The 13,845-nt window shown below is 36.6% G+C and overlaps 1 protein-coding gene across 1 annotated transcript; it reads left to right on the top strand.

Moving 5' to 3' along the window:
- The first annotated feature begins 7,201 nt into the window (after positions 1 to 7,201).
- Positions 7,202 to 10,135, top strand: LOC135155827 (uncharacterized). Its single transcript, XM_064106099.1, has 2 exons — positions 7,202 to 7,298; positions 8,226 to 10,135. Exons 1-2 carry the CDS (start codon positions 7,202 to 7,204, stop codon positions 10,133 to 10,135), a joined length of 2,007 nt encoding a protein of 668 aa, XP_063962169.1.
- The last annotated feature ends 3,710 nt before the right edge of the window (positions 10,136 to 13,845 follow it).

Raw genomic sequence — 13,845 nt, 5'->3', positions numbered from 1 at the left:
CACAAGTTGGAGTTTTATCATGCTCCAAACTGTAGTGCAAACACCTAAGATGATCAATTATTGTTCAAACACAAATGATGCAGATTGTGATCTGAGTATGTTGCCAGATTTAGCTGCATCTTATCCTAATATTATGTGGCATACCGTTAATTCTCAGAAAAATATACCAGAACAAGAGCTGAACTTTCATCATTTACCAACTTCTAAAAATAGCTAGAATGACATGCAGATTCTAGGAGTTATTACATCCAGCTATCCTCAAGCAATTGAGACTGACCACAGTCTGTGACACTGAGCCTAATATTTTGTTTTTGTGAATCCTGCCTTTTGTCATATATTAGGTGTCATGTCCGTTACGCGAATTGTCATGTCCGTTACGCCATTTTTATGAAAATGAGAAGTGGTCAGGGAAAATGATTGCTACACATGGTAGGGGGTTTAATTCTAACATAGAATCTGAATCTGCAGTACCTTCAGACAAATTTCCTGTAAGCTGTGAAAACTTTAAGTGAAAAACGTAACGGACATGACACTGATAATGGTAAAGAAATCACATTAATCTGAAGATCGATTTCTCTAAAATTGATGAATGGCATGAAATATAACAATGATTTTCTGTTGATTTAAACATTAATCACCTATACAAAAGTTAAAAGAGACCTGTGGGACCTTATTTGCTTTTAGTAGAGACAGGAAAGATGAATTGTTTAAAATAGCCACATTTTTTAGATTTTGCAATTTATTATTTTATTTTTTTGATGATGGAAAAAACCACAAAATTTTATCAATATTGTGATTTTTCTATTGGAAATTGAAACTTTATAGATTACTTTTTAAGAAAATTTGACTGCTTAAGTGAAATCTGAAACTTCATTTTTTCTCGAAAGTGAACATTTTCCATGGAATTGCCCACGTACAAAAATAAAATAAGATGGTAATGTTACACAGAAATCAGCAAGCAAGATTGAGCTACACAACTCGTTCTTTGTTTAAAATCGTGCTCAAATTGTCCGCTTTTCAGATTGCAATATAAAAATTTTCAGCTCGCGCTTCGCGCTCGCACCATTTCTGTAGCAAAACCCCATACTTTTCATAATTACATAGGTGAATAGAATGTCCCGTTCTCAGTTCTAAACCTCAAAAGAAGTCCCGCTTCGATTTGCAATAATCTTTTGTTGGATATAATCTTGTTCTTTTTTAAAAACGTCCATTAAACTCATTTTTTTCAGATCGAAATATTAAAATTTTAAGCTCGCGCTTCGCGCTCGCAACTATTGTCTTTTTTAGATACCCATCTTAATCATTGGTACCAAAATGCATATAAGATATCAAGCTTTCTGGTCAGAATATAAAGAAATTTCAGCTCGCCCTCGGCACTCGCATTATCTGTGTAGTGAAATATGTATTCTCCTCATGAGTTACTACAAACAGTCTTTAAAAGGCACCTTTTTCCTGTTTTCAGGTCAGTATACTAAAAAATTTCAGCTCGCGCTGAAATATATATATATATATATACATATGAGTGTGTGTGAGTTTGTTTTGTGAGATCGAGCGCCTTTGGAAAGTTGATTCATGATTTTGCCCCCCCCCCCCCAATCTGAAAAAAGGATCGACGCCCCTTTGTATATATAGTAAAAAAAAAACTTGTATCTCAATTAATATACACAAGTATTTGCCTCATCGCAATAAAAGGGTTAGTACACGAGATTTTGAAATCGCACATAACATGCATAATTTGTTTGTTTCTTTCTTTAATAAGTTTTTCAATCTCTCTATATATGTCTTAGAAAGATTATATGTTTATATTCATGTATATTTTCTGTTATAATGATATATGTTTAAGTGGACTTCAGGGAATGTTCGTACGCAGCAAGGGGGAAGGGGGGGGGGCAAATTCCCGATCAGTTGTTGTGAAAACACATTTTAACATTTCATGAAAACTATGAAAAATGTGCACCAAATACTTTTATTACACTTGTAAAAAAAATAATCGCCCCATTGAGCAGCTCGGTCCGTTTACTCTATCGTTTTTATTTTTTATTTTTTCAAAAATATGTTCGAGTTACCCCCCCCCCCCCGGAAATATTATCTGCGTGTGGTCATGCAAAATGGCATGACTGAAAATCCTACATTTTGAAAAGAGCATTTGACAGGGTCAGACTTTACCCCTTTTTCAACATTTTCTTTTATGGCGCCGGTGAAGTGCAAAAATATATGTGCGCCGCTCGGCAGTGTGCCCCCCCCCCTTTCGCCAAAAGCTGGATCCGCCTATGCAAACTACATGTAAAACTTACACTGCAATGGAATAGTTACTAGCAATTTAATTAACTGGCAAGTTACATGTAGATCTGAACACAATGCTCTTTCATAATGGCTGCAAAAATATATTTCATAAATACTGTACTTCAAATGTAATGAGAAAAGGTGCCTTTATTTATCGAAGAGGCTTCATGTACATCATTGGCAATATCATTTCCTGGCTACATGTAGCTAGATTATAATGTAGCTGAACAACAAAAATAATTGTACGCATTATCTAGATGTTCATGTAAAGTAAATAAATAAACTAAAAGTTCCAAGGACAACTGCAAAGATTTTCTTCCAAAATCTGATGCACTGCACGCATCAAAATCCGCATACAAAATTTTTGTGAGCCTGAGATTAATCTACTTTTAAAAATCATTAATGATTTTTATTCTGTTTTCCTTATCCCTTTCACAGCTCTGTACTAATCTGTACAAAGTACATGTACTTCTCAACCCTTTTTGTCATACTCTCTGACAGTGAAATATGTGAAGAAGACATTGAAAATGATATATTTACAAGTGCCCACAGTAAAATGCACCGTGATGTGATCCATTCACAAGAATGAGAGTTTACATTTATGAGTCTTAATTTTCAATACCCATACTAAGACAAATTACCTCTATGTAATTACATGTGTAGATGAAGAAGAATATAAAATATATCATTCAAACTTGTATATTAATTATTCCATCTGAATAAAGTGGAAAAACTAGTCTGTATTGTTTTGAAGTTTGAAATTTGGTACATTAGCACCTTCTTTCATATATCATGATGGTATACATCATACCCACAGATTTAACCAAGATATGCACATTGAGTGAAATAACTATAGGCCTATGCATGTTACAGTAATTTCCCAACAATGAAAGGTCTATTTGTAGCCTTAAAAATAATGAACTATCTCAAACTTTCGTATGATACGTGTACATGTATTCATATCACATAGATCTACTGAGTATTACATCAATCCCATGTGTACAATGCATGCACACAGCTGATAACACGTGCAAAACGTAAACAACGTTGCACTGTTGTTCGGCGCGGCGAGATTGACAAGTAACTCATGCATATTTATGAAGCACTCGTCCGTTGACCTTTGACCTCTGACGTCACCGCAGAGCAACTGGTCTAGACGATTTTTCCTCGGAGTACAGGTTCTCGGTTTTGCGCGCACACTCGGCTGGGCGTACGCACGGAATAGAACGTATTATATCGTGGTGCAAATAGATTCGTTTAAAATCGTCTAGAACTAGACTATGGTATAATAGACACTTATACCATGCTACAAAATGAGGTTATTGATATGCCATGGTGAAGTCCCTTTTTTGTGCTGTAAGCTTATAAACGTCAAATGGGCCTCCGGGGTTAGTTGGAACAAAGTTGAAGGGGCTAGTTGGAACATGTTCCAACTTACCCCAAACATAATTATGAATAAAAATATTGGATTTGATGGAAAACAAAATATATAAAGTATTTCACACTCTTTTGAACATGTATTGTATACCATGCTTGTTTTGTTTATCAGTTAGGTCTAAGTGTGCATTTAAGGCCTATTGTAGGCACCTAATGCAATATTAACCCTTATCAAAATGGGGGGATGTCAATTTGAGCCCCCCCCCCCCTCGAGAAATTTCGTCACTACGCTGTCGCACAAAATTTTTTACTACACTGCTCGCTGACTTTTTACTTTCAAGTCTTGCGCATCATTTGAGACCAAATTTGCGATGCCTGTGTGCGCGATTTCAAAATTACCCAACAAATTGTACGTGCATGTTCGGACCCAAAATTATTCAAAAACGTGATTTCATGTACAAGGTCAATGCAAATTGTGTTTTTCAACCAAAAGTCATAAATGTATGATTAATTTTTTTACTTTTGCTGGTTCAAATAGATTAATTTTATGCTATTTATGATCGCAAAAGACTCCTGACAAAGTCCATCGGAAAAAACAAAGGTTTGAATAAACGAAAATACAAATAAAAGACATTGTATATTTTGCATTTTTTGGTGGATATTTGTTTTGTGAAAATTGATACTCTCACCAAATATTAGCATTCTACTAGCTTAATATATAGAGTTAAAGGTAAAAACTAAAAAAAAAAAAAAATTTAGGGAAAATTTTATATATGCTTATTTGCATAATTAATTATGAAAACAATATAAACAATTAATTTTTGTCTTATAAATTTGATGCAGAAGTACATGAAATTGCTGATAGTACACTTCATTGTATGTAAACTCAGATGCACCCAAATATTTGGAATTCTACTACACAGTCTGCTTGTGTGAGTGGCTGTATAAAAGAAAACGTAAAGTTCAACGAACCCACACTTTAATATTTTGAACTTGAATAAGATAAAGCAAATAGGCTAAAACCATGTAATATTACAGTTTTAAGTAGTTTTAGTATAATTCTTAATTGACCATCCAGTGTTCCAACTTACCCCATACCATGTTCCAACTTACCCCGATATGGGGGTAAGTTGGAACGTTTGCGATGGTCTTGTTAAAGGTGGATTTTTTCAGTAACCATAATAAAGTTAAAAATTTTATGGGGTATATTTGAAGCCCTGCGATATATGCTTCAAGCTGATATACTGATTGTTTCTCGAGTAAAGTCTATTTGGATTTTACCGCTATTTTTGTCAAAAATGTTCCAACTAACCCCGGTCTCCCCTACTCTACGTAACATGATAAGGGTGTCAAAAATACAAAAGTAATGACAAAAAAATATATATATATATATTTCGCTAGGAAAGCTATGTGTTTAGGGTCAAATTTGCAGGGATGATAAAACAAATAAAGGATGTCCTTTTTGCCCCAAAACTACGTGTTTAAGAGTCCGATTTTCACGAGGTGTGGAAGGTGGGGCCGTATACTAAACCAAAATTAATGATTGGTAAAGGTAAAACCGACGGATCCATGACATAACAATAAAATATCGCTATACTTGTTTCGGGGTTCATTTCAGGGTATACAGGGTATTGTTTCCAATACTTGTTTAGGGGTGTATTTTCAGAATATGGAAAATACGTGTTTAGGGTGCTTTTCGAGACCCCATGGTCGCGCATGGTATCCACTCGTCAATGGAAGTGGCCCCCCCCCCCCCCCCGGGGGGCTTTGCCCATAGGAATCCTTTACAAAACAGAGGGCATTATTGGCTGTATTTCTGCTAGTGCACTTGTGCAGTAGGAGCCGATTTTGATCGCTAATTTCAGTATTAAGAAATCTGGCTGGAACCAGTTATAACCAACGAATTGTAGATAATATACAGTGCGGCCAGTGCATACGAAAAACCAAGCACAAGATTTATATGCGTTAATTGTACATGTATGCATGCATGATGCGCGACTGCAAGGTAATAATTGATGTCACAATTGCATATTAAGGGTTACTTCACTACGTTCATGAATCACCTGAAATCAGAAGTAGTGATAAGCAAACAGGCTTATAAATTGTTCTAAACAATTGCTTGAATTACACATTATACAGCCTTCGGTAATAATAATATTGATTGGATCTTCTTTTGGGAAACATCAAATATGTTGCCCTTATAAGAATCATATTGCCCTCTTATAAAGGCTCAGGCCAATATGATTCTTTTGCTGGCGACATATTTGATGTTCCCCTCAAGGCCAGTCATTATATAACTATATTCCCCTCTTGAATATTTATGTATATTCAAGATAAACGATTGGTCAATTCGTTATCATGTGACAAAGTGTAATTTCAATAGGAAAACACATCGCTGCAAATAGCTCCGTATAGTTTTTTTTATAGCTCCGTATATTTTTTATATACATGTACTTTCATGGGCAGAACTGCGCATGCTCGTGCTCGATATGTTCTCCCAATGTTACATTTCTCAACTCCCTGACTTGACAGGATCCAGATCCAAATCGTTATCCGCGCAAATAAATAAATCAAACAAAATACAAACTCTGGCGCTCAAATTACTTTCCGACAATCTGAAAAGTGAGTATGGAATTGGGTCTAGAATATAATGCAGAAAATATAATTCCATGATGGTCATTCATACAGGATCCTAAAATTTTGAATAAGCATACCTAATAAGGCGAGTCAATATCCAATACTATAGATTCTATAATAATGTTAATAATTAGCCTGTGCGTATTTATTCATACATCTCATTAACTGTCGGGTTGAAGCTGTGTGCAGCTTACCCAGGAAATGTTTAGCATGAGCTCAACAGGCCCAGAATAGGACTAGGTCCGGCAATGTTAAAACTGGTCTAGATTGATTAAACATCGACAAGGACTAGGTCTACAAGTTATAAAGAGGGATATAAAACAAATATATCAGGTGTTTCCTACGAAACCATAGTAGGAATTATTAATCCTCGGTTTGACTGGCAATATAAAATAGTTATTGCCAGTCCAACCTCAAATAAATAATTCCCACTATACTTTCTCAAAGCCTGATATATTTGTCAACAATAGCTATGTTTGGGGATGACAATTAAGGAACAAAACAAAATCTACATGTACATGGAGCTATTGAAATTATTCACTCATGAGTGTACAGTAGGCCTAGCATTGTTGCCAATGTTGTTTCCATAGTGCGGTCTATGGAAATACCTGCAATGTTTTGCACACGTTTCATCAGCTGCGTCCTTAAAAAAAGGTAAAAAAACATTGAAAAGGATTCATGCACGCAGGCATTCGAGTGTTATGTCAAAGTTATTCCCCTTTCACGGGCGGGAAACCACACTTTATCAAATGATTGATAGTATAAAAAAGATTCTTAGCATGTGGGAGATTAGTCTGCAGACACAGACTTTAGTTTTTTTTCAAAAATTTGCGTATAGTGCATAATGCAGTCTGAGGTAGTGACACTAGATTCACTATAATAATAATAATATATGTGATTGGTAATGCGACAGATACACTCAGCAGAGCGCCCAAGGTGCAGTGAAAGAAAGAAAGAGAAAAGTACAAATATAAAAGTAATAGATTCAGGAACAATTAAGAGTAAGAAGCATTGAATAGACGAGTCTTGACTATGTATTGTGGCTGCCTCTACTGACACAGACAGATAGTTTGGAGTCTCGTCTTCATTCTAGACATGGTATAATATAAAGAGTCAAATAGAGTCTGTGCTTGCAGACTAGTGGGAGTTCATGCACAAAAAAAAAAAAATATTTCATGAGACAGATGATGTGCATGGTACAAAAAGAACATTCTTCTATTATATATCACTCATGGGTGAATATATCAATATACATGTTATTGCTTTTATATTAAAAAGACTTGGGAATAGGTTCTTCCTCGCTGGCACAAATCCAAGCCCTGCGATATATGCTTCAAGCTGATATACTGATTGTTTCTCGAGTAAAGTCTATTTGGATTTTACCGCTATTTTTGTCAAAAATGTTCCAACTAACCCCGGTCTCCCCTACTCTACGTAACATGATAAGGGTGTCAAAAATACAAAAGTAATGACAAAAAAATATATATATATATATTTTGCTAGGAAAGCTATGTGTTTAGGGTCAAATTTGCAGGGATGATAAAACAAATAAAGGATGTCCTTTTTGCCCCAAAACTACGTGTTTAAGAGTCCGATTTTCACGAGGTGTGGAAGGTGGGGCCGTATACTAAACCAAAATTAATGATTGGTAAAGGTAAAACCGACGGATCCATGACATAACAATAAAATATCGCTATACTTGTTTCGGGGTTCATTTCAGGGTATACAGGGTATTGTTTCCAATACTTGTTTAGGGGTGTATTTTCAGAATATGGAAAATACGTAACGATTTTGTTGAACTTTAGTTCACAACACAAAAAAACAGAAAATAACGAAGAGTTACCTCGAAATTTTCGGCTGCTAACTGCAACCTTCGTCAGCGATGTGACCCGATTTGACCTTAGTGAAAGGGCTTAATTTCTCCGTAGCGCCTACAGAGGTTCCCGTTGTTGACATCATCACTAGTACGGAAACCGCATGCCGTAAGTTGAACGAACGCAGTGCTACTGAGTTGAGATCTAAAGTCGTTGGATTACTGAGCCGACCGAGAAAACTCGAGCCCAATCTCAACAAAGAAGAAACTGAGGCTTTGAACGATTTGAAGAAAGATAAGAACATCAGAGTTTTACCAGCAGACAAAGGTAGGACTGTGGTTATTCTGAACACTTGTGATTATAATAGCAAATGTGAATCTCTTTTGAATGATACCAACACTTACAAGAAACTTGGTTCGAAGGATCCTACAAGCAAGTATAAGAATGAACTTGTTAGTGCTCTACAAGAAATAGAGAGAGACGGTGGTATCAACAGAGACGAATATCGCAGGTTATACCCAACTACAGATACCCCTCCTAAGTTTTATGGTCTCCCTAAAATCCATAAACCGAACATTCCACTTCGACCGATTGTAAGTAGTATTGGATCAATTACTTATAACTGTGCCAAGCATCTTGCCTACATTCTGTCACCTTTAGTTGGTCAGACCTGTCACCATGTAACTGATTCTCAATCTTTTGCTGAATGTATTAAGAATGCGCGTGTTGAGGAAGACGAGGAACTGAGATCATATGACGTGACAGCTCTTTTCACTTCAGTTCCTATTGACAAGGCCCTGAAGATTATCCAATCCAAACTTCAGAGCGTGAACACTTGGAAAGATAGGACTCGCCTATCAGTGGACCACATTGTGAAACTGTTGGATGTTTGCCTGCGATGTACTTATTTTGTTCACAATGGCATATATTATCAGCAGATCCATGGAGCAGCGATGGGATCGCCAATTTCCCCCATTGTTTGTAATCTGTACATGGAACATTTTGAACAATTAGCTCTTGAGTCAGCACCTCATCCTCCAATATGGTGGTTTCGATATGTTGATGATACACACACTAAACTCAAGAAAGAATTCTCGCAGGAATTTACTGATCATCTGAACTTGATTGATCCGGACATTCAATTCACCACTGAAGGTGAGGAAGGACGGTCGCTGGCATTTCTTGACACTTTGACGGTTATTCAACCAGACGGCAACTTGGATATCAAAGTTTACCGTAAACCTACGCACACCGACCAATACCTGAACTTTTCCTCTAATCACCCACTTGAACATAAGCTTGGTGTGATCAAGACTCTTTTCCATCGAGCGGAAGCGGTTATCACAGATCCAGTCACCGTTTCTGAGGAAAAAGCACACGTTAAACGGGCTCTCTCCAAGTGCGGCTATCCTAGTTGGGTCTTCAACAAGATCGATAACTCAGCTAAAGGAAAGTCTCCGCCTAGAAAGGACAACCCCAAGCCACCCAAAGGACAGATTGTACTTCCGTACGTTAAAGGATTATCGGAAGCCCTTCGTAGGAATTTCAGTCAATTTGGCATTAGGGTGTGTTACAAACCAACAAGGACCCTTAGACAGTACTTGGTTGCGCCGAAAGATAAGACAGAGAAGAAGGATATCACCGGTCCTATTTATTTGATTCCTTGTCAAGGACAGACGACTAAGGGTCTATGTCAGGAATCTTATATAGGAGAAACAGAACGTTCCCTTAGGACAAGATTCCTTGAACACCGACGCCCTAGCTCCACTTCCTCCGAGGTATCTCAGCACATCCACATCGAATCCCCTGGCCATTGTGTTGACATCAACAAGGTACAAGTGCTGGACAGGGAGCCGCGGTACTTCGAGAGAGGTGTGAAAGAGGCCATCTACATCCGGGCGTTCAGACCTTCTCTCAACAGAGACGGGGGGCGATACAAGCTTCCGAATGTCTACGACCCGATCATCGATCATTACGTCACTAAGGTCAAATCGGGTCACATCGCTGACGAAGGTTGCAGTTAGCAGCCGAAAATTTCGAGGTAACTCTTCGTTATTTTCTGTTTTTTTGTGTTGTGAACTAAAGTTCAACAAAATCGTAATCTTTTACCAACACAGATGAACTTTCATAATCGTATGGAAAATACGTGTTTAGGGTGCTTTTCGAGACCCCATGGTCGCGCATGGTATCCACTCGTCAATGGAAGTGGCCCCCCCCCCCCCCCGGGGGGCTTTGCCCATAGGAATCCTTTACAAAACAGAGGGCATTATTGGCTGTATTTCTGCTAGTGCACTTGTGCAGTAGGAGCCGATTTTGATCGCTAATTTCAGTATTAAGAAATCTGGCTGGAACCAGTTATAACCAACGAATTGTAGATAATATACAGTGCGGCCAGTGCATACGAAAAACCAAGCACAAGATTTATATGCGTTAATTGTACATGTATGCATGCATGATGCGCGACTGCAAGGTAATAATTGATGTCACAATTGCATATTAAGGGTTACTTCACTACGTTCATGAATCACCTGAAATCAGAAGTAGTGATAAGCAAACAGGCTTATAAATTGTTCTAAACAATTGCTTGAATTACACATTATACAGCCTTCGGTAATAATAATATTGATTGGATCTTCTTTTGGGAAACATCAAATATGTTGCCCTTATAAGAATCATATTGCCCTCTTATAAAGGCTCAGGCCAATATGATTCTTTTGCTGGCGACATATTTGATGTTCCCCTCAAGGCCAGTCATTATATAACTATATTCCCCTCTTGAATATTTATGTATATTCAAGATAAACGATTGGTCAATTCGTTATCATGTGACAAAGTGTAATTTCAATAGGAAAACACATCGCTGCAAATAGCTCCGTATAGTTTTTTTTATAGCTCCGTATATTTTTTATATACATGTACTTTCATGGGCAGAACTGCGCATGCTCGTGCTCGATATGTTCTCCCAATGTTACATTTCTCAACTCCCTGACTTGACAGGATCCAGATCCAAATCGTTATCCGCGCAAATAAATAAATCAAACAAAATACAAACTCTGGCGCTCAAATTACTTTCCGACAATCTGAAAAGTGAGTATGGAATTGGGTCTAGAATATAATGCAGAAAATATAATTCCATGATGGTCATTCATACAGGATCCTAAAATTTTGAATAAGCATACCTAATAAGGCGAGTCAATATCCAATACTATAGATTCTATAATAATGTTAATAATTAGCCTGTGCGTATTTATTCATACATCTCATTAACTGTCGGGTTGAAGCTGTGTGCAGCTTACCCAGGAAATGTTTAGCATGAGCTCAACAGGCCCAGAATAGGACTAGGTCCGGCAATGTTAAAACTGGTCTAGATTGATTAAACATCGACAAGGACTAGGTCTACAAGTTATAAAGAGGGATATAAAACAAATATATCAGGTGTTTCCTACGAAACCATAGTAGGAATTATTAATCCTCGGTTTGACTGGCAATATAAAATAGTTATTGCCAGTCCAACCTCAAATAAATAATTCCCACTATACTTTCTCAAAGCCTGATATATTTGTCAACAATAGCTATGTTTGGGGATGACAATTAAGGAACAAAACAAAATCTACATGTTCATGGAGCTATTGAAATTATTCACTCATGAGTGTACAGTAGGCCTAGCATTGTTGCCAATGTTGTTTCCATAGTGCGGTCTATGGAAATACCTGCAATGTTTTGCACACGTTTCATCAGCTGCGTCCTTAAAAAAAGGTAAAAAAACATTGAAAAGGATTCATGCACGCAGGCATTCGAGTGTTATGTCAAAGTTATTCCCCTTTCACGGGCGGGAAACCACACTTTATCAAATGATTGATAGTATAAAAAAGATTCTTAGCATGTGGGAGATTAGTCTGCAGACACAGACTTTAGTTTTTTTTCAAAAATTTGCGTATAGTGCATAATGCAGTCTGAGGTAGTGACACTAGATTCACTATAATAATAATAATATATGTGATTGGTAATGCGACAGATACACTCAGCAGAGCGCCCAAGGTGCAGTGAAAGAAAGAAAGAGAAAAGTACAAATATAAAAGTAATAGATTCAGGAACAATTAAGAGTAAGAAGCATTGAATAGACGAGTCTTGACTATGTATTGTGGCTGCCTCTACTGACACAGACAGATAGTTTGGAGTCTCGTCTTCATTCTAGACATGGTATAATATAAAGAGTCAAATAGAGTCTGTGCTTGCAGACTAGTGGGAGTTCATGCACAAAAAAAAACAAATATTTCATGAGACAGATGATGTGCATGGTACAAAAAGAACATTCTTGTATTATATATCACTCATGGGTGAATATATCAATATACATGTTATTGCTTTTATATTCAAAAGACTTGGGAATAGGTTCTTCCTCGCTGGCACAAATCCAAGCGGTGAGACTATTGTTGGGGTGGGGGGTAGGGACGAATTTCCAACAACACACTGTCGTCAAGAGATTTGTCCAACCCGTTTGTGAGGTGGCAAAATTCTAAGCTGTTTTTGACATCTACTTGCGTTTGCCTTTTTTTTTGTTCTATACACTTTTTGTTGACCTCAGTGTCTGTGTGATAAGTGTTATTTGCTTTGGTGTTTACTCAACTCCTATCACAAAAAAAGAGCCAGAAGGTATGTATATATAGGCATTTCTACTTTATTAAAAGGCTAGAAAACTATTATATCCTAAAATTTTCAGCCAATTCCATGCCTACGGGTTTTTATACAAACAAAACAGATATGCAGATATTTCATCTTAATTGGACACCCAATCAAAATAAATTTGGATATGAAATCTGTAAAAAAAAAAAAATTAATTTTAAGACATTTACTTTTAAGGGTCATCTTTAATAAGTCCCAATTGACCATTTTTGACCAATCGGTCTCTAGCTGGTCTCCACTGTCATGATTAAAATCCAATCAGAATCTAATCGGTCAAAGTCAGAATCAGATCACAGGTCACCTAAAGAGAAAATATTAAATTTTACTTTAGGATAAAGTGGATGGATTTATCCAAATCCTCTCGTGACTGAATCCTCTTCCGCAAAATCTTGTAAATTGTGATAATTTTTTTTTATAAGAATTTATCAACTCTATCCAAAAGTAAAACTGAATATTTTTGAATCACTGTAAAGTGGAAAACCAGTAACTTATTTTGTATAAACTATTTTGAAAGATATCAAAGTGAATTACAGGCATGAAAAAATGAATTAAAACTGATTTTCCTCTACGTTTTCTTTTGCAAATTGTGCAAACAATATTCATATCTGCTCACAATGTCACTCTTGATATGTGCCACCTTTCGTCGGGATCCAACTTTTCCCCATCAAGATATAATACAATATTTTTTTAATTTCTGAGTAGCATTAAATCCAGAGTTCTGATTGGTTGAATAAGGTTTCAAACCAGCAGGGGCAGGTTATTCATATGAGTCATGCATACTGTTTTGTGAAAAATAAGTGTAACTTAAAATTTATTAAAATGTCATAACTTTCTTATTTTACATCCGATTTTGATGATATTTTAGTGTTGTGCTTGTTTGATTTTTCTCTATTTATTCAAATAGAGATTTTTTGGGGTGGATTTGACCTTTATATATGATTTTCCTTCTGGGGAAAAGGTGTATATATGCACACACGAGGTGAGTATGGCTGCGTTAATGCGACCTCAAGCCAGAATCATGATCTGTATCACGATTCAAAACACAAACATG

This window comes from Lytechinus pictus, chromosome 10, assembly GCF_037042905.1.
Source record: "Lytechinus pictus isolate F3 Inbred chromosome 10, Lp3.0, whole genome shotgun sequence".
Classification (NCBI taxonomy): Eukaryota; Metazoa; Echinodermata; class Echinoidea; order Temnopleuroida; family Toxopneustidae; genus Lytechinus; species Lytechinus pictus.
This window is presented reverse-complemented; position numbering and strand designations above follow the sequence as displayed.

Bases quoted from the DNA above. Each gene is read 5' to 3' on its own strand.
- LOC135155827 (XM_064106099.1), top strand. From the start codon at position 7,202: ATGCGACAGATACACTCAGCAGAGCGCCCAAGGTGCAGTGAAAGAAAG. The intron at 7,299-8,225 runs GTAAGAAGCATT...ATTTCTCCGTAG, and splicing joins AGATTCAGGAACAATTAAGA to CGCCTACAGAGGTTCCCGTT.